This window comes from Athene noctua, chromosome 3 (genome assembly GCF_965140245.1).
Source record: "Athene noctua chromosome 3, bAthNoc1.hap1.1, whole genome shotgun sequence".
NCBI classification, from domain to species: Eukaryota; Metazoa; Chordata; class Aves; order Strigiformes; family Strigidae; genus Athene; species Athene noctua.
The window spans coordinates 74,918,930-74,940,802 of NC_134039.1; the positions used below are offsets into that span (position 1 = coordinate 74,918,930).

At 36.0% G+C, this 21,873-nt stretch overlaps 1 protein-coding gene across 1 annotated transcript in view; it reads left to right on the top strand.

Moving 5' to 3' along the window:
* Positions 1 to 21,873, top strand: part of PTPN12 (protein tyrosine phosphatase non-receptor type 12) — an 82,705-nt gene that overhangs the window by 24,732 nt on the left and 36,100 nt on the right. The window contains exons 2-7 of the mRNA XM_074903389.1: positions 8,644 to 8,752; positions 12,346 to 12,422; positions 13,435 to 13,530; positions 14,530 to 14,568; positions 15,363 to 15,434; positions 18,738 to 18,797. Coding sequence (XP_074759490.1) covers positions 8,644 to 8,752; positions 12,346 to 12,422; positions 13,435 to 13,530; positions 14,530 to 14,568; positions 15,363 to 15,434; positions 18,738 to 18,797 — 453 coding nt within the window. The remainder of the gene's footprint in view (positions 1 to 8,643; positions 8,753 to 12,345; positions 12,423 to 13,434; positions 13,531 to 14,529; positions 14,569 to 15,362; positions 15,435 to 18,737; positions 18,798 to 21,873) is intronic.

The window sequence follows — 21,873 nt, forward strand, 5'->3', positions numbered from 1 at the left end:
CTTGGTTTTGTATGCCTTGTAGCAAGGCAGTCAGGATTCAAGGTGTGTTTGCACGCTCCCAACCAACCTTTCATTGTAGTGTTGCTGAATTCCCCCAGAGATTCTGAAGGTTGTCATGGTCCAGGGCGAGATATGCGGTTTTCTTTTGCTTACACTGTAAATGCCTGCATTGACTGCACATATAGATGACATCTTGGAGAACAGCTATAAGACATAACCTTTCCTGTTGTCCCCCACATGTGCCTAAACACTATTCTGTGGGAAGATGCTGAAGGTGGAAGGGTTATGAGTCTTTGTACCTTTGTTATGAGATGGTATGGTAGCTTCCTGCTAAAATGGAAATATGCATGTAATGAGAACGGAGTCTGACAATTCTTTTTGCAAGTTATTTATAGCCATCATGTGATAAGACTTTACATTTCTGAGTCTGATCTGAATGCAGATTCAACCTAAATGAGGCATAAATATGCATCCATCAGTTTCTTGAACAAATCAACATTTGAAATGCTGGCAGTAAAATTGTACAAGAACTACTAATACCGTTAGCATCTACAGTGTTGTTGACAAAAAGGTCTGGAGGTGGGGAAAAACTGTCTTTTGCTCCCCTATTTTCATTCAGATGTTTTATATTCAGTAGATTGGCATGCATAGTTATTCTGCAAGTTCTAAGAGTTTAAAACTTTAGATATTAATAATTCTTTTTCACATAAACAATTGCTATTTGTTTGCCCTAAAATGAATGGTATTAGTTTTCTTAAAAAAAAAAAAAAAAAAGCAGAAAATTGAATGAAGGACAGCTCAAGCCTTTAAGCTACCATCTTGACTTGAAAGTTCAACTGCTGAAAAATGAATTAATGAGGAAATCAGTATAGAAGGCTTGAATATGAAGATGGCATATTTTATATGCTCCAGTTAACTGAGTTTTTTACTGTACTAGTAGCTGTTTCCTTCAGTAACAAGCTGCTGGATTTTTTGCAGATATGTTGATTAACTCCACTGAAACTTTTCATCAGTTAGTGTTGTAAAAACATTCTCTTAAAAATCATTCACCATAGCTTTCTTCAGGAGCATCTTCCCTTTTTAATCCCATAGCAAGGTAGGTAGAATAAGAACTTTATATGTTCAAAGAAAGACTTAAAGAGAAAATAGAGATTAAATGTGATGGTTTTTTAATATACTTGTGCTGTCAGCATGTACAAAACCACGAAAACCTAGGAGTGAAGGAATAAGTGGAAAATAATGAATCCCGAAACTTGGAAACTATGCTTTTAAGCAGGGGGGTTCCCTGGTTATGAGTTTTGTTTCCTTGTTTGTTTCTTTAGGTGCTTTCCTTCCTTATGGTGTTTGTGTTTATATTGTTGGGTCTGAAAATAATCTTGTTGCAAAAGATTTGAGGCTTATTTCTGTTTCGGATTATCAAGAATTGTTCCTGAATTGCTTTAATGTTGTTAAGAAGCTTGACATTTATAGTGTGTGCTAAATTTAAAGACCTCTTCTGTTTTTACACGACATGCTTCTCACCCTTCAACCCAAAGCAGTCAATTTTCTAATCACGTGATTTCAGACTAACAGAAATTTTTGTGTTCTTCACTCACAGCCTATAACTGTCACTGCTGTGTTGTCCTGCACGTTTTCACTTGATGTAATGTGTTCATAGTAGTCTCACATTAGCACGCATTGAGTGTGCTAAGGAAACAGTATGGTTCAGAGATAGAAAGTTATTACCCATGTAAGAATTGGGATTATGAGTATGGTGCAGAGCTTTCTAAAGTATCTCAGAACATACATTAGTAACTTAATAACTATAACTTGATTATGCTTTAATAATTTAATGCTTTGCTTGCTTATTTACTTGCTCATCAACAGACTGTAGATTTCTCTAGTCTTCCCCATCCTTGTAAAATTAGCCCATTACTGGCAGTACATATGTTGCTTAACTATTATGCTGAACATAAATTGACTGCAACTGTAATTGATAGTACTGTTTGTTTAGGCTGGGATTAACATGCAGATAGTATAAAAATAGTTTCAGAAATGAGGAAGAGAAAAGGAGACTTTTGAAACAATCAGCCCACATTTTGATAATATGTCTGTGTGAAGTTATCTTTAGTTATCAGCAGTGTGGGACATGTGCCTGGTTCTAACATTTTTGTTAGGGAAAACATAGGTTTGGAAAAATGGAAAATGTTGGTCTCTGGCAGTACCTATTTCTTGAGAGTATGCTGGGATTCTTTTTAAGCTGTTTTACTGTGGTACTGGAGAAAGTAGGATATATTCCTTAACTGGTTTCTTTTGGTACTGTTGTTTGGCCTTCTCTGTATGAGGATCTGCCAGCATTGTCGTCATTGACCAGTGGTTCTTTTATCAGCTACAAATCTACAATTAATACAGTAACATTAATTCCCCTCCTCCCTGAGGAAAAATACAGAGTTAAGATGTTACAGAGTACGCTATCTAATAGTGAAATGATGCTGTACTGAGTTCCCTGGGTATTTTTTGAGAGATTTTTTTTCTTTTATGTGGTTAACACAATCTTCCTTGAACTCAGTGGGGTTTTTAGACCCATCATTGTCCTGCTGTGAAACAGAAGACAGAGCTCCCAAGGGACTGTAGTTATCAGACTTGTCTGTTAATCGCTTCAGCAGAGATTCCTTTGGAACACCTAGAGCTTGAGAGTTAGTAGGTGTTGCTAGAAGAGAATGACAAGGTAATGAAAACTCTTTCTCCTTGTATCTCATCCTTTGTATTAATTCAGCTTGCAATCTCCTTTCAAGGCTTTATTTCAGAGAAATCAGTTAAGTCCAGACTGCTAGCTTGTTCTTGCAGCCAAAGCCATCTGTGAATGTTGAGATATGGTGAAGCTTTTATTTTACAGAATCAGATCATTCTCCTTTCATTGTTTATGCTTGGCTAGCATTAAGGAAGGCTTTTTCCTATCATCGTGAGGGCTAGGAATTCTTAAAAAGAATTGTTGTTTGAAAGCTGACAGGAATAACTGGGGAAAGATTGACATATGGCACAGGTCTGTGCTATTTTTCAAATACTCCTAAGGCAAAGTAGTGAGAAGGGTACTCTTAAAAATTATCTTTATCTGTAATTTCATATGTATGTACTAAGTGTTCGTATGATAACTGATTTTAATTGTCAGCTTAGACTCTTTGGACATTATCTTGCATGTAGGTCTTTTCATGTTTTCTTGTTGTGTTTATTTGCAACAGATGCAAATCATTAAATGTACAAATGTAAACCACAGAGGTAGTTGGGAGACTTAAATGCAAGTATGATACCTGAAATTATATTAAACTTGGCATTATTTGTACTACTTAACCAGGGAATGAGGTAACCAGTGATATCCCATGTGGGACAGTTTAGTGTTGATTCTGCCCAACTGGACCTGACTTCCCCAGAAACTTTGTGCTAAGCTGCATTGTGCCCCACTCTCCCCATACAACTCTTGTTCTGGCAGAGTGACTAAAGGAAACCCAGCTCACTGTGTTTATTCATACCTTGCTATTGCAACCTGGAGCTGCAGAGGCACCCCTGCCTTGGAGTGGTCCATCCTCCAACTGAGTTTATTAGCGTCAGCTTGTCTTGGTGTTTCCCAGAGCTGTCAGTGATAAGAAAGTGGTGTAGGAAAACTCCAGTTGGATTTGCAGGGTCTTTAAGTTAAAATAATTCTGGAACCAAAGCAGTTTTAGCAAGTCAGAACCCCATTTGAGAAGTGATATATCTGAGTTTGCACTTGGAGCTGTCTCTTGACAAAGGCATCTCTGGCATCTCTGTGTTCATAGTATTGCTACAGAATCTGAAACCTGTGTAATCTGACCATAGATAACCAGAAGATAGTTATTTTGACATTTCTGTGGTAGTTTGGTTCACATCGCTCCTTACAGGTACATTTTTCTCACTGTATGGAAGTAATAGGGAATTCATTCTGCCCTAGTAATGTTTATCTAAATTATTAGGATGAGAGCACAGCTGAACATAATTCATGTGTTTGTTCTTTCCCTGCTGCTAGTAAGAACAATGCAGTATCAGGCTTATGATAGAAATAGATGTCTGTCTTCATGAAATGAGTGCATTAGTACAACTTTTTTTTAAGAGTTTCCTAGTATCTTCTTTTATGCTTTGATTTTTAAGGTAACTTTTCTGGAAGCTTTTCTTGAATTTCAGTTCTCTGAGTAGGTCTTTTCCAACCTACATGATTCTATGTCTATTTCTTAATGGACTTAAGCACATTTTGCAAAACAAAATATGTTTTTGTGTGATTGGTATTATCTCAGGACTCTGCTGCCATAGCGGGCCATGTAGAGCTTCCTAAGCCTGTTGCTGTTGCCTGTTGTCACGCAGTAAATGAACTACAGGTGCGGTGGAATATTCTTGCAGCTGACGTCTGACACTATGATATGTATTGCTCCTCTCGTATGGTCAAAAAGGAGATTCAAGCAAACATCACTGTGTTACTATTAACTGATGTTTTGACCACTGGAAGTGTCAGATAAGGCTTAGGAGACGATTTGAGGACTCAAATATTTCAGCAGGGCTTCACTTATTTAGATGTGCTTTCCTTGAAAAGAAGCGTGGAAAGGAGTCCCAAGAAAATTTGAATCTTGAATTAGGTTCAGGCTTTTGAAGCAAGTTCTTCAAATCTTAATAGGCAGTATAAATATTTTCTTGAATCCACAAACAATATTTCTAGGGTATTAAGCAATGTGTCTTTACAGGCTTTCTAAAGTGTTAAATAGATGGAATAGATTGACTGCAAAAGAGATCTGTGTTCTGAACTGATTGGACTAAATTCTTCTTAATATGGTAGGATTCCACATGTTGGGTTTGAAAAGCCGGTTTGTCTTTTTGTAAAAACACTGAAGTAGATTTGTAGTACAGACTGTAAAACCGCTATGAAAGTATGTTTCTGAAACTCAAATTGTTTCAAAGCCTCGTCTCCCTACTGTCATATGTGGTGTTTGTCACCATCCCACAAACCACTTCTTGTCTCACAGTGAATAAGCAGAATTAAACTTTTCTAATGAGAATGGAACTTAAGGCCTTGTGATTGTAGTTCTTGAAGTATGATGAATCATGTATATACACTTACTTTTTGACCATTTTGTTTTAAAAGAATAGATAAATGAAGATTTTTGTGGTACCAGAATAGCAGTTCCAGTGACTATGCAAGTGTCACGGAAGCATCCACTGTTATCCGCAGAGGCACCAGGCTGGATCTCTGATGTCCCTGCTGTTGGCGTCCGAATATCTTCTGGGAAGCAATTTGGCAGTTTACTGGCTTAACCCAAATGAGTGCTCCTTTGTACTGGAGACAGTTGTTTATTAGGAATTAGCATAAAACTGGACTGTGACAGATCTTACTGGCTATCCTGTCATTAACTTACCATAGTCTGAACAAAATTCTTTATTCTTCTGCCCTGTCATTACCCCCATTCTCCCTCCTTCTGGTCACTCTAGGTTGTAACCCAGGAAGCACTGAATCTTTTGCATCATACAGCAGGCTGTGTGTGTGCACATTGCAGAAGCTTTCTGCCAAAATTTTCTGGTGTGTGTAGGGCAGAATCTTCTGCTGAGTCTGACAGTTTTCCATTCCTGTGGTAGTTCATTCAAACCTCAGTTTTTAGAATTCTTTCCTTACTCTTTAGTCAACTCTTTCTCTTCCAAAGCTTGAAGTACATGCTATTCTATGTAGCAGATACTACTACAAATCATAACAAGTGCTACTTACTCTTTTTGATTGCTCTCAGGACTGTAATTACTGAACTTCTATTACCCATATCACAGAATTGCTGACAATCATGCATTAAAAGCATGGATCCTAAGGTATTTTAGGAACACATGTGTGTTAAAATCCACCTGTATTTAATTTCCAGTCTTTGCCCTGGAGCTGGGCTATGCTAGACTACTTCCCAGTCTGTTTAGTGGATTATACAGCTATTGAATCATGCAGGGGGGAAGGCTGTGCTGAATTCTCATATAATCACTTTCTAGAAAATGGAAGTTGGTAATAGTGACTCCAGCCTTTTTGGCTTTCAAGTTGTACCTCTGAAGGTGTTTTTATTTTCTTTCATGCCTTTAAAAGGGGCTAAATCCTAGGCTGCTTTTTGATACTAACGTTTTCCTGTATCATTTTCTCAAGTGTATCCTTTCTCATGCAAAATAACTTCTGCTTCTACTCATGTTTTTCAGAGGTTGTTTTTTCTTTAGATTTTTTTTCTGGTCCCTTTTCTAAGCAGAATCATGACATTTGCCCCATCAGTAAGATGGAAGGTACCCCCCCCCCCCTCCCATTTCTTCCTGCCAGTCCCTCCCCCTCCAACTCACAACCTGGTCAAGAAGCAAAACAATATACAAAATCATATTAGTGACTGTTTTTGGAAAGTATCGTTGTTTCTTTCTGCCTTTTTTGTGGGTATTTTTTGTCTGAGTTGGAGGCTTTTAGCCTATTTCAAATTATTTCTCAGTCTTGCAATTTTTAACTGATATGGCTAAATTATTTGTGTGTATTTCGCTATTTCTAGACTGCTTGCTGGTTGTCTTCAGTGTTAGCACAGGCAGTATTTTTTATTTTGACACCAGTAAGGACAGTGTTACATAGGACAATGTCTCCCATGTGCAGTGGTGGTACTTATGTCTGTACCATGTTACAAACCAGGTTTCTCTGCCTGCTATGTATACAGATTATGTTGTGAATTGGTTTAGTGTTGCAAAGGTGAGTGTAGTCTGCATGGAAGCTTCCTGTAGCTGTTTACATGTCTTGTCAAGAATTGCATCTTCCTATTCTTCACTCTAGCTATGTTTTCAGATAATATATTTAGCACTTGGATCACTGTGTGGTCAGAGACTTACTGTCACACCTTCAAATATTTACTGCTTTTTCTTCATTGACTAACATGGGAAGTTTCTCAAGATGAATGCCTTTTAAGAAAAAAAAACCATGTGCTAGTTCTGTTACTCCTTTTAGCGTTCAGTGATTTAATTTCTGAGAAAGTCCTCGAAGAAGAGATAAAAATAATGTCTGAAAGCTGTTACTTCTTGATTTGCCTTTTTAAATTTTACCTTGCCATTGGTTTTGCTCTGTAAATACCCCTTTTATGGATTATTAGATGCATATTATTCAACTAAATGCAAAGTTTTACCCACATTTGCATATAAAATTTGCTGGGTTTTCACTATGTCCAGAGAAGTTTTATAGAAGTGATTTTCTGTATATAACAGAAATGCTGAGTTTTGTGTGTTTTTTCTCATTTGCTGGCAGAACTGTTGGTGGGCCTGAGCTGCCAATTAATTTTTCCTTCCTTTTTCAAAAAATGGATGTGCTCAGTGAGTCTCCCAAGTGTTGTAGTAGTTTTAGAAGAATTCAAGAAGAAAACTGGCTTTCCAAGCAGGTTGTCTTATTTCTGATGCTCTTCTGCCTGTATGTTGTTGCATAGTGATAAACAAGATTTATATTTTTAGCTAGCAACCATCCTCCCTTGATTATCCCCCTTCCCCAAAAGTAAGCAAGCCATGAACATTTTGGGTCTTGAAGGATGATAATTGGGCATTAAAGACGGACGGAGGGAAACATGAACAACCTCTATCCTTCTACATGTGCAGAATACAACTCAATGGGGATGTTAACTTCTTTGAAGCTATGCTCTCTGTTTTCTTCTTGATTGTCTCATATACCACCACCACGTTAGTGTTGATAGAATGGCTGGTTTCACAACCACTAGCTTTAGCTGGAAGTCAGAGTTAACTCAGTTCTTCAGATTCCTTTTTAAATCTGGATGTCTACATAGTCTAAAATAACAAGCACTGCTGGGTCCTCTTGTAGGTTTTGTTTTTTGTGGTTTTGTTTTGCTTTTTTTTTTTTCTTTTTCCTGCAGGAGAATCTATACTCCTTTCTTCCTCCTCAGTTTTAAGGTTGCAAAGGCCTAATTTGAGTGGGATGTTAAAAGCTGTATTGCTCTTGTTACTTCCTAGGGTGCTGGAAGGCATGGGCTGGATTTTATTAGAGGTTTTGACTGTTTCAAGTTTCTAGGATTTGAAATAGATGGAGGAGAAAAAAATGACACGTTGTTGTGAATACAGTAGAGCTCCTGTCACTCATCCTAACTGCAAGTGCCCTGTACCAGAGAGGCAGGGACCTTCTTTCTCTGGGTGAACTTGAAACTCAACAGGAGTTGGGCATTAGTTGATGCCTGTTAAAAGCTTTCTGTTTAGTTGTCAGTGTTGGAAGCCATGTGCCTCAGAGCAGAGTACCGCCTGCTAACAGCTGTTTCTGAACCAGCCTGATCTGTGCTCTTCCTCCAGGTATTCGGAACAGTAACAGATTTTTCTGTTTCTCGCAGAAGTACACCGGGGAGTATATTTCCTAAATAAAATACAACTGTATTCCATACTGATGCTGTAGAGGCTTTTCTGAAGTTCCATGTCTTATGATGTATACAGTTGGCTTCAACTTGGTTGAAAACTGCTGATGAGCTTAAAGTAGTGGATAATTAGATTTTTAAACTTCACCATAGTGAATATTGTAAAAGGAGAGAAGAGGGTTTTTTCTGAGTGGTGGTCTTCATCAATGAAGCTAATACCTTGTTATGTTTCTGTTACCTTGAGATGTGGAAATATGACATATATTTTTTATCTCAGAGGTTAAGAAGATTATCAACAAAATACAGAACAGAGAAGATCTACCCAACAGCCACTGGAGAGAAAGAAGAAAACGTTAAAAAGAATAGATACAAGGATATATTGCCATGTAAGTCTGATTTACGTGTTAATCAAAGGCAAAGGGAAGTGCTTGTTATTCTTAATGTGTTAGTTATTACTGAAAGGTAAAATTGAAGGTAATTTGCTGAAAGATAACTCATAACATTTTTATTTTTAATTTAGGTGAAATAAATGAACATTTATATATTAGGAGAGCTATCACCTAAAGATAAAATGTGTGGTAGGTCGCAAGCCATAACAAACTGACACTTTCATTTTAGCTTGGAATAGTCTAGAACTTTACTAGGTGCTTAACTGTATTTTTTCCTTAGGAACGTGTTATTAATGGTTGAAAACAAACAAATGTCAGCATAAACTCTAGATGAAATTTTAAGGAGCCTTAAGGAAACTGGTTTGTGGGTTGAAGTAAAATAGATCCCTTTTTTTTGATTGCATCCTGCAAACAGTGTGAGAGAACTTTCAGTGTTGCATTATCTTTGGTTTGTGCTTTGCTAGAGCCCAAATTAAATTCTGTTTAATCTATGAACACAGAAAGCAGCAGTCAGAGCAGAACTTAAAATTTAAAACCACCAATGTGTGGATATAACAGATCAGTGATCTGTAATGACAATACTGCCTGTTACAAGCTCACTTTCTGTAGCTTGTGGGGCCATGTATTTCAGAAGCTCTTACTGTGCTTTTCAGTAAGAACAACCAACAGTGAAAGGATAGCCGTCTGACAAATGCCATTTTTTCATATCCCAGAAGATTAACAACAGATGCATTTTACTGTTTAGCTTTCTCAGAAGTGTTAGGAGGTTTATAACCAATTTGAAGTTGAAAATGGTCTTAAGCATTGTTGGCTTTCACTTTCAGAATGCATTCTAGTGAAAAATTCTGCTGAGTTATGGTGTGTTTCAGATCGTTGTATACTTGTGTGCTGTTTTTCTAGTGCTGGAATTTTTTCTGTTTATCAGTGCTTGAAGCAAGAAGCAGCAATAAACTTTGCCCTTAAGCCACAGGCCCTAGGTTGTTTAACAAGGTGGGCATAGCACTTGCTGCTGCAGTGAGAAGGAAAGGCACGTGTTCATATTTTGGTAGAGAGAGGATATATGTATAACATACATCACATGTTGAAGGCTAGTGTGCTACTAAGCTCAACTGCGGGAAAATAGTTAAATATCATTGGTGTTTTTATGTTTATTCTGTTTTTTTAGTTGGGAGGAAACCTGTTTAATGGATGGAGTGAAAAAGAGGAGAAGTTATTGTTGTCTTATTATTAAGAGTTGTAATACTTTTTCCTCTGTGCTGGCATTTTGGTAGATCATGAACAATATAGCAAAATCTTAGCAGGACTTAAACTGAATCAATGAGACACTTAAAAGTTACTACAGTAGTGAATGGCTGCAACTAGAGTGGTAGATGTGCTTTTCTTTCATCTACATAAAAATAAAAACTGAGTTGTTGGGACCTGAGAGAGTACACAGATCACAGTGGGGAAAATGAGCAAACCTCAAAGCTGACATTGAGGAAGATTTTAGGTATATTATCAATTAAAGCAAGAGTATCTGCAAATATCCGAAGCTTTCAGCAATGAAGTGATGAGAGATCAGCTTGATAGAAATGAAAGCCAGGAGATGTTTTGAAGAAGGAAGAGGGATGATACTTTGCCAATCTTTTATAAATCCAGAAAAAAACCTTATGAATTAACTTAATCGGAGATTAGTGCTATATTTATCAGAAATTGTTACTCCCACCAGAGAGATCAGTACCTCAATAGTAATGCAGTACTGGCTTCGGTGTAAAAGTGTGTGCGTGTTCACATTACAGTTTGCAAAGCCATCCTAAATGATAATTAAATGATACATGGTGTTCGCTGGCTACCTGAAGACACCAATTAGCGATTGTGAACGGAGCATTTAGGCTATATATAAATATCCAAGCCCTTAAATCTGAAGCTGCAACCTGCAGTGGAATTTTTCTTGGAGAATTATGTTCCAGACCTAAAACTCTGAAAGAGGTGGGCTGTGGCAGATACAGGCAGGCTGGAAATGTTTGATGTTTGGAAACTGCTCCAGAACTTTGGGTCAACTCTGCTGGGAAGATAGGAGCCCTTGTTAGCCTACCACTTTAATTAGTCTGATCCACCATGTAAAAGTAGTTTTTAGTATTAAGTCTATGACACCTTTGCATGCTTATAAAGTGTTCTTGATTTTATATTATGAGAGTTTAATACAGTGTAGCCTATTTTAAGGTTTTCTCTAGGCCTTTATGTGAGAGCACGTTGTCTTCAGATCTGTGATCTAAATGTCTTGTAATCTACACTTGTGCTTTTTTAGGAAGCATTACATGGTAACACAAACATTTTTTGCATGTTATCAGGACTCTGGCAGAAAATATCACTGTCTTGGAAGCAAGGATCTTGAAAGCTTTTTGGAAGAGCTTTCTGTATAGAAATAACTCTTAGCATGTACTTCTTGTGGGCATGGTTCCTCATTTTATTAGCAATGATGTTTTGAAAAAAAAGACCTCACCAAACCATATTTCCTCCTTTTAAATAGACTCTTTCTTTATGTTTTTTTCCTGAATATAGCTCTAATAAAAGTTTCAGCAGCTGTTCTGTGGTTGAGGAATTGACCCTGCGAGCAGAAAGTAACATAAATTGCTTGAGCAGATGCTGTTTCTGCGAATAGTTCTGTTCCCCAGTATGAATACAATATTTTTTTTAATTCTGGATTTCCAGTAGTTTGAATGACTTTTATGTGATAGGTAGGAAGTTTGATATCGACAAGAGCTGGAAGGGCTGGTGAACCTGCCAAGTACCTACCTACCTTCTTAGTAAGAATCATCAAGTTTTTTGACTATTAAAGATAAACATTTTTTTTTCAATACCAAAAAGAATTCCAAGATGTTTAGCTTATTCTGTCAACAAGAGTAATAAAGGCTATTTTTAAGACTGCTGAGGATATTGGTCTCCAAATAACTCTTTTTATAAGACTCTCTGAAACAGTCAGTAATGCTCGAGGCAGAAACTTGCAGTGTCAAAACCCCCTAATGGAAGGAATCTGCTGCTTCGAGTTTAAAAGTGCCCCAGCAAAGTGTCTAGCCCAGTTGTTTGTGGGATAGAAGTCAGTCTGTGCCTGAGCAATAACCCAGTGCATGTTTCATGTTGTAGTACTTGATGGAGTCATCCTTGACAGAGACTTTTAAGACCTACCAGCTGCTTTAACTATGCAATGGTGCATAGGTTCTTTCTGCTTTCTGTAAATGTGTCTTTAATTCTGGCCGTCATGATCTGTGTTAAGACTGTGTAACTACAATTTTGATTACTGCTGATCGATTGAGTTTTGCTTCTTTGTAATGAATCACTCTTGGAATTCCAGTAGTTGGTACTCTGTAAACTTGAGCATCAGAAGCAAATAGCAGTAGGAGATACTCTGCTTATCCTTGCTTGAGTTGGTTCACCCAGAAATTAAATTGACTGACTTGCTTGTGTGGCTTAGCTTTGGGAAACATTCTTTAATGCTTAATTTCTTCTATACCCATCATATGTACTATATGTATATTATACTGACTGTTACATAGTGATTTACATGTGTTAGTAATTCTCGTTTAAAAAAATAAATAACATTTTTCTTTTAGTTGATCATAGCCGGGTTAAACTGACCTTAAAAACTCCCCCACAAGATTCAGACTACATCAATGCAAACTTTATTAAGGTATGTATCTTAATGGTTCTTAAACTCTTTTTAAGCTTTTGTTGCATATTAGTGCAGTTTTAATATTATAGTCCGAGTTAAGAATTTAAAGCTGTGATGGAAGAATCTTTCTTTTATTATGGCTTGAATAAATGGCAAATGTGATGCCATTTATAAAGCAAATTTTAAAGTTTTAATATTACTCTTAAGTGTAAGTAGAATATGAAATACTTCATTTTAAAGTGACAAGCAACCAAACTGGAACTTTATACCATAGGAAACTTGAGATTTAACAGTTTATGGTGTCAAAAATACCAGATTGTAAGAGAGGCTGTTTTTAGGGATCTTAGAGGCATGTGACAAATTGTGTATGTTAATATGCATTTCTTGCTGTTCATGGCAGGTGTGGTAATGGAATTATATCTAACGTTCTTAAACAGAAGTCAGAATTTGGCTAAAAGCCTGCTACACTTTTGTTTCAAAGTGTGAATATCTTGGGCTTTCCTTGTGGCCTTATTCTGATGCTGCTTTTGCACTGTAATGCTTATTTGGAATCAGGTGTTCCTATAAATCTCAATTCTTGAATATTTAGTCTGAGAAGCTAAATGTAAATATGTTCAAGTTTTATATAAAATTTTAAAGGTTTGGCTTTCTGAAATGTGGTATTACTGGGAAGGGGGAACTTAAATTTGTTCAAGGGATGCTTTCTAGAAGAAAGATTTTTCAAATTTTCATCACTAAATGGTGGAATAAGAAAGAAAATACAGACTTCAAGTGAATCTTCAGAATCTGAACATGCAGAAACAGCCTGTTACAGTCTCTGGCAGCACAGTAGCTGTTATAATCTTCGGCTCCTTTGAAATCACCAGCAAAATTCCCTGTAATGTAAATGGGACTTAGGTTTTATATTCACCCTTCCTGTTGTATTCAAAAAAAAAGAAGATATTTTTCATGAGTATAACCTAAAGCCTTTTTTATTCAGTGCAGATAAATTTCCTTTATAAACATTAACGGTTCCTTTGTGCAATCCTAGGGAGTACATGGGCCAAAAGCATATGTTGCTACCCAGGGACCATTAGCAAATACAGTAATAGACTTCTGGAGGATGATATGGGAATACAATGTTGCTGTAAGTACCTTCTTACAAATCAAAATTGGGTATTACCTTATTTCATGGCAGAGTGATTGTGTATCTTTTGCCTGATCTGGCTACAACCAAAAATGTCGACTGTAATTTAATCTATTTACTTCTCAAATCTCATGTTGGTAAATAGCCACTATATATTACTAATATTACTTATTCTATTTAATAATGTAAATTCAAAGTAATAATTTTATTGAATGAATAAGAAATCGTGCATACTTATGAATACGTTCTGTAGGAGACCTTACAACTCTGCCAATGTAGACTGACAAAATCAGATACAGAAGCAGCATGTGAAACAAAAAAAAGTCTGTCTTTTTATTTATACAAATTTTGTGTTACTTGTTGGTTTATATATTCTACATATGTTTAAACAACTATTGTCAGGAGTTAACTTTTAACTACTGTGAAAATTGAATAAGTTCAGGAAATTATTTCTGAAAATGTTGTATCAAAAAATCACTTAAATCATGGTTACTTATTGTAACAAATGGCTTACCTGTTGGTGCATTTTGATGGTGCTATTCACATTAATGTATCTGAAGTGGCTTCCCCTGCGAAATATGATTCTTGTTTTTTAAGTAAGTTTTGCACCTATTTTAAGCAGTCTATGTAATTTTAAGTAAATACAGCTACGTCTCTTCCAGATGGCAAATGGTTCTGTATTTTTATAATTAAGTTTAGACTTTACAATCGGGCTGAATAAATAAATTATTTGTATAGGATTACACTGAATTCAAATTAAGTAGCCTTACAATGTTGTATTAGTGTTACAGACTATTTTGTGCAGGATAAAACTTGACTACTATTTTAGAATTAAAAGAGTATGCATCTACAGGTGGGAAAACCAGTATTAATGTGTCCCTTCAGTAGTAACCAGTTAAGGAGTGTCAGTATCTGCCCAGGTACAAGCAAGCAGTAAAGTGTTGGTGAATTTACTTTATGTAAAATCAGTTATCTTTAAGCATCTTTTTTGTGTTTCAGATAATTGTAATGGCCTGTCGAGAATTTGAAATGGGAAGGGTACGTACAGTAAATACAAAAGTAAACAAGCATTGCCCACGCAGGCCAGTATGCCTGTGAAGCTTCATATGCCAAATCCATAACTGTAAAAATAATCTGCCAGATTGAATGAAAATACCTATCCTTATATTTGTATGTATATAAGATAGTGAATGCAACTGCTTTTCTCTGCTCCATTTATAGTGTTACATTACTAGTTAGGTGTCATCTCAGTAGAATGTATGTGTTTGTATCCAGAATTGTACCGATGGTCTGTTACTGGTCATGTTGCTATGGAAAAAAAATCTTGCTCTTTGTGGGATGTAGGCCAGTTATCAAAATCCTGAGTCCTTCAGAATTTCCTGTTAATTGATACAGCTGCAAAAACAATCTATCTTTTAAATTTCTCTGCTATATTCTTATGACCTGAGGAGCTAAAAAAAAGTGTGGTCTAGAATTGCGAACTCCAAACTTTCCCAAAACTAGATTAGCTCTCATTGTTTCCCTCTGAATGATATGTGTTTGCACATATATAGGCAGTCATGGTTTGTGTCCCAATTTACAGAGTGTCTTTTGGCTGTATTTATTGGTCATCTGGGTTTTTTGTTTTGTTTTTCTTTTGGTATTCAAAAGAAGAGACATTTTACTATGTTAAAAGAAGTCCAGCAAGGCACTAGTGGGCAGATGTTAAGGTAGAACACCGAATAAGAGAGAGAATAAGGCATTCGAGATCATAATTTTGTCCGCTCTGCTTGTGTTAATCATCATCTTTCAGTACTAGACATGAATTGAACTAGGACTCTTTGCTTTAACAGAAAAAATGTGAACGTTACTGGCCTCTGTATGGAGAAGCAGCTGTAACTTTTGGACCATTTCGTGTTTCTTGTGTAAGTATAAAGCTTTATAAATGTCCTGGTTCAGCTAGGATAGGGTTAAGTTTCCCCAGCAGAGAGGGGGAAGGGATCTCCAGCTGGGTTATTCATACCATGCTGACTTCAGGTCCAGCGTGGCAGCACTGGAAGCTTTCCTTCGTGGCTTTTGTCGCGGGAAGCACGCGCGGCGGGCTGGCTGTGTTCACTGCAGTATTTCTCTGTATATCTTTTGTCTTATTTACTGTTATTACTGTTTATTATTGTTGTTGTTCAGATTGTTTATTACACTGTTGTATTAAATTTCTTCTTATTTTAACCCGGGGTTTGTGCCCTACTTGTATCCCAGGGTGGGGGAGGGACAATGGCAAAGTGGTCTCTGGTCCTGGCAGGGCTTAAACTAACACAATAAATTAATTTTGGAGGATTTAATTATTTTGTAACTTAAAATAACTGTTCAGCAAACAGTTTGCATTACAAAACAAATGCTTTTTTAATTGTTCGATACCAAGTATTCCACAAAGACTCTCAAAGGAATGCAGTGGAAAACAATGTGTGTATCTAAACTGTGCGTTGTTTGAATCCTCCATACTTTTTATCTCTTTTTTAGTATGGAACCTGTGTGCCTTGGTCTTGTATCTTTTTGTGTATCATTTCTTTAGCTTTACGTGATATAGTTTTGAATAACTGTACCATACTCAAGAAATCAAATAATATTCATGCTCTTGTTTCCTTCTGTTATGAGTTGTGTATTCTGGATGTGCACAATAAATGAAAGTAACACTGGAATAGGTTATATTCTTTAAGTTACATAATTAGCAGTTACATAAAGTTAATTAGCATGAATAAAGAAAATAGAAACTAAATTCCTGATTTTTTTTAAACTTGTTTCTGTTGGTAATAGATACAGGTTTATTTGGAAATACTTGCTTTGTTTCTTTCTGTTGTTGCTTTTAAAATCAAAACAAAAAAAGAGTAGCAGATCACCATGAGATCTGAATCTTTTCCTGGAGAATTCCTGGGAGTTAACTGTCAAGTAATCTATGATTCCAGAAACACAGAGAAAAGCTGAATGTTTCAATTGTATGTTGTTGGTGTTATCAGGAGTTCTGATCTCTGAGCATAACTACTAGAGCCTCTTCCAGTTTTGATACTTGCACATAAAGGGGTAACACAAGGGTTTCCGACGGATTAATAGGCAGGAAGAGGGACTGTGGATAACTCCTACGTACAGCACGGCAGGGAGTGGAAAGTAATCATTCCTTGGCACCTGCCATCAGCATCAGACAGGAGTATATACTCCAATGTGTTTTTGAAATCATCTTTCCTAGATAGGGGAAGCTGAACAGTAAAAGAAAGGAAATACCATTTCACAAAAGGAGACCACAGCAGAAACTCCCTTCATTAATTGTGAGGTTTTCAGGGTATGGGTGAGGATACAATGTGTGGGAGCATAGCCACCAAAGTCAGTATGATCAGCATTCCTTAGGTGTGGGTTAGTATCCGGTTGCCTTTGTACACACCTGTTTATGTATCTTTATTCCTTCCTGCTTTAAACACACTTGTGGCCTGTTTGTCCAGCTTCTAGCTCCTGGAGTTGTGATCACATAGCCTTCATTTCCAGGTGACGCCAGGGGCCATCTGGCCTATCATATTGTGTTCAGTGGCAGCCTAATTACTTAAGGGAAGAGAATAGAAAATAAGTCTCCTTGTACTTGTTGGCTTCTACCGATGGAGTAGCAGGAATTCCTTAATTGGCTGTTGCCTCTGGATTATCAATACTTTCATAATGTAGTGGATGATGAATTTGGCTAATTATTTTGTTTGGATTTTGGTTTTTGTCACTTGTTCTTTCAGACATTCATATCATTGTGTTGTTGGAAGAAAACACTTCCTTGTGTCTTTTTTTAATCTTACCACCTGGTAGTTTAATCAGATTCTATTATGTTCTTCTAGTCAACACTAGGATGTGAACCTTGCATCAAACTATTGAGTATAACTGTCATCAATATAAATGATCTTACTGTGAACTCTTTACACTGGAGTTCATGACTGGCCTTAGTTGTTCACTTACTCTAAAACAGTGGAATTGATATATTCAAAACTGATCTCAAAACTGGTTTTTTTCTTTTCCTTAACTCAAAATTACTTGCGACTGAAGAGGAATTGTTGCTGTTTTCTAGCTGAAGTGCTTTAAGTTATTCAGAAAGAGCTGGCATGACAGTTTATCAAGCTATTCTTAATCTTACTTTGAAATAATTTAGCAAGAACAGGTTAATCTTGTCAGGAAAGCATATACTTAGAAGTTTTAGTGTATGAAGATTCTGAGTAGCCTTTTACTACCTTAAGTAAATGTAAAAGTTGGCTTGGGGGTTTTGGGTTTTTGTGTATGTTGATTTTTTTGTTTGTTTTTTCCCTGTAAGTAGTGGGTAATGGTCATATACCTGGCAGGTATTTGTGAAAAAAGATTGTGTGTACCTTGTAATTGACATCTCAGCTACAGTTGAGAATGTATCACCTTTGGGTACAATGGTGTGTATAGGCTCTATTGCTGCTAGCTATGTACTATCTCCTTTAAACCTGCGAGGTGTTGCAGTTGTTTTCCTGATGGAGAATGGTAAATTTCAGTAGTAGGTAGGAATGCATTAAAGTATATATACAGTCTCCTAAATTCACTGTGGGAAGCTGTTGTTAAGCTTTTAGAGGCATCTTCAAATTGTGATCTTACTGATATTTTAAGTACAGTTATATTGTGTGGTGTCTACAGTATAAACTTCCCTTAATGTTCCAAAGGCAGATTTGAAAATTCTGGGAGCCTAGATGCTATGCTTTTTGGCCACAACCAAGATAATGACAAAAATCCATTCAGATGCACCCTTAATTGAAAATAATAGAAGGGGAAAAAATGAAAGGAGATGTCACAGCTGTCACTTATAGGGAGATAAGTGGCTGAAGTTTATTACAGCAGAATCATTATAGAAGGATGGCTGTGGGAGGCAATCTATAAGTTAAATGTATGAAGAAATAAAGTGAAAAAGTGCCTTGAAATAATCTTACAAGGTTTATTGGTTTCAGGATCAGGCTAGATGCTGTTTTGAAAACTCACATTTTTATTTTAAGTAACATCTTTCACACATAACTTGTGTAGTTGCTGCTGTTTTAAAATGAGTGCAGTTTTGCCTGCCTTTTAGGGCAGTCGTGCATACAGACCTAGTAAACTGAAAAAAAGACACATAAGTTGAGAGTTTGGGTTTTCAGTTATATCGTGTTCACTGCATACTGATCTTTTTTTCCAATTCATTACTGTTTCCTCGTGTTTAGGAAGCTGAGCAAGCAAGAACAGATTACTTCATTAGAACATTATTACTTGAATTTCAGAATGTAAGTATATAATTACTTCTGGTTTTAACTTTAATGGTTGCTCAAAGGTCTCTAAAATGATAGGTGGAGGAAACTCATGAGAATATATCTTCACTTTTTTAGGTGACTGTATAAATCAAGTTGAGAAGTGATGTTAAAAGCTTAGTATATAAGAAAAGAGTAGTGAAACTCTACCTGTCTTTATGTATGTTCTTGGTTAGCCAAAGGTGTGTATGGTCTTCATTAGCATGTGTTAACAACTAGAAAACTTCTGGCATGGTTTGAGAATTTCACTGTTTACCCCAGCTGAAAATAGGATGACAAACTGAACCAAACTTGTCAAAAAAACATGATTCCTCTAGTTAAGTTCTTTTTGGGTAAAGTATGTGTACTGGTTAGAATTTGTCCTATATTTGGGGGTTTTACAGGGTTAAAAGATATTTCTGATGCCTGTTCATATATTTGTATTTCCAAATAAAAATAAAGCAAGAATGACAACTTAGTGATTCTTTTTTTTTTTTTACCTGAAGTTTTTCACTCTAGCTTGTAAGAAGTTACTCTTTTTGGAAATGAAATAGATATGAAAACCACGAAATGTTCTTGATTAAATTGAGTTGCATTGTCTTTTTGCTTGGTGAACTTCTTCATGGGGGAATTGTTTGTAATATAAAGGGTCAAGATAGAAATGTACTTCTAAAAGTGAGCTCAAACTTAGGAATTCTTGAAGATCTGATATGCTAGTGTTCAAGATGTAGTATTGATTTACCAGACAAGTATTCTGACAAACCAATTCATTTACACTATTTGATAAGTTGGCAGCTGTAAATTATTACTATGAGTTACTTTATGGAAGAAATTGATTTTATTCATCATAGTGAAAACTTATGACACAAACTACTGTAATACATGAGGCCTACTTCATAGACTGAGTATTTTATGTTAATTGTGAAAATTGTCATATTTTCAATTAAATAAAAGTGCTTTCATTCCCATATAAGTGTTAAGAATGAATGATTTAAGCCTGTCTTGCAAACTTACGCAAGTGTCAGATTTGAGGTGACTAGTTTTCTGAAAAGCAACTATCAGTAAATTAAGTGTGGAGCTGTTCTGCAAAACCATGAAGGCTGACAGTCTATTTTACAGAATACCTGTCACTTTATTTATCATTCTGTATTAAGAAATTATTTATTACAGGTTAGTCTCACTTATGGTTATGTTTTCTTTAGCAATGCTTTGTTCCTTTACAACAACTGATACCACAGCAGTTATGAAAACTGTTTACCCATGAAGGGAGTGATTATTTTTTTTTTTTTTTTTTTATTTATTTTTTTCTTGTCTGCAGTAGCTTGCCAGGTGTTTGCGGTGGAATGCATGAACTTAAATAATTTCTGTTAGTGTGTCCTGAATGTTCATAACAGCATGCTGTGAAACTTTTTAGATAGCAGAAATTAACTGCATGATAACTGTGGTGTTTACAACATTTTTTGAAATGTTGCACTTAGAACTGAAAAGATACGAAAAACCCAAAGCAGAACCTATGTTACTGTTAATATCTGAACATGATGAGAACTGGTTATTTCAGAAACTATAGCTAATTTATATTTTGCTTGCATATACTATACATGCAAATCATGTTTAGCTACTTGACTTCCATGAGATTCCGTTTCAGTTAATATTTATAGGATGCCTGTGTACTACATAAAAACGTAGTAGTAACAAAAAGCTACCGTTTGTGCTATGCTGTTAATCTTAGTAAAGAGCCCAAAGTTTATGTTCCTTTAGGGAACAGGGTAACTGAATGGATTAACAAGATAGGTTGATATTAAATTCATGCAGCTAATAAAATGATCTTTCTTCAGACTTATATAGCACATTTGTTTCAGTATTTCTGTGAGTGCACATTTTGGTGAGAAATTTGCAGACTTTTCATATTATTTTGAAGAATTCTAAGTGTGGTCCTGAACTGCGGAGGAAAATCAGTATTTGTGGTATAAAGTGTGGAGCTTTTAAGTTTACTTTTTGATAATAACGAAAACTTTTGTCACCTTCTGTAAAATTTTCAATGGAGTATCATACAAAATACTGTGTAAAAGAATTTAAAATTAATGTAAATATACAATTTTATTCTAACTTTTAGGAGGTAAACCAGTTTGATATTTAAGAATGTTTTACACTAAACCACCAGGTTATTTCTTAAAAAGTGGCAGTGAAAAAAGGACTGTGAAAGTTCCTTTTAATTTTTAATTTCCATATAAAAAGCATAAATTCAGAGCTTTTTTCCCTGAAAAAAAGATTTTTCACATTTTGCTAATGTGAAAAATCCCTGGCTGTGTCTTTTTAAGTGTAATTAAGTAAAAGTTACTGGTGGACCTTAATAAGCAGCTGTAACTTTTCTTCCTCCTTACTGATGACATAGGTTTTACATAATCGGTTGGATTTTTAAAATTTCATTTATTAGGTTGGATTTTCTCTTATTTTGTCTAGTTTTTAACAGCTACAATGCTTCCACAGGCCTGGCAAAAGTAAATTATTAAAAATGGTTGGGTCAATCGGAAGACGATACAAATTTCCATGCTCAAGAGGCCCACTATGTTGCTTCTCAAATAACTAAACAAAAGGTAGCATAGGTCTTGTAACTTGTAACCTGTAACACTGATTAAAAATTCATATGCCTCTCTAGTAGATTACTTTGAAGATATACTAGAAGCCAGAGATGTGACAACAGCATGGAAAGGTGCAGTCGAACTAGCTGTACTGCAGATGGTTTGGATAATGACAAGAAAGGATTTGGTCTTTGAGGGATTCAGGTAGCTGAGTAAAAAGGCTGTTCTAAAGCCTGCTTCTTACCTTGTTTTTAGTACTACTGTAACATGAGAACTAAAGTTTATCTACTGTTGTTGCAAGTGTAGTCTGTATTTAGATATGGCCTGAATTATTTCTCTCATTTTATTGATTTCCCTCTGCGCACACACACCCACTTTATTTTGTAATGTCACAAAACAACAACCACCTTCCCCCTTCACATTTTTTTTCCAATGCAAGTTACTGGAGTACTATTGGAAGAAGAACCTTTCATGGTGGTCCTTCCCTTTCTCCC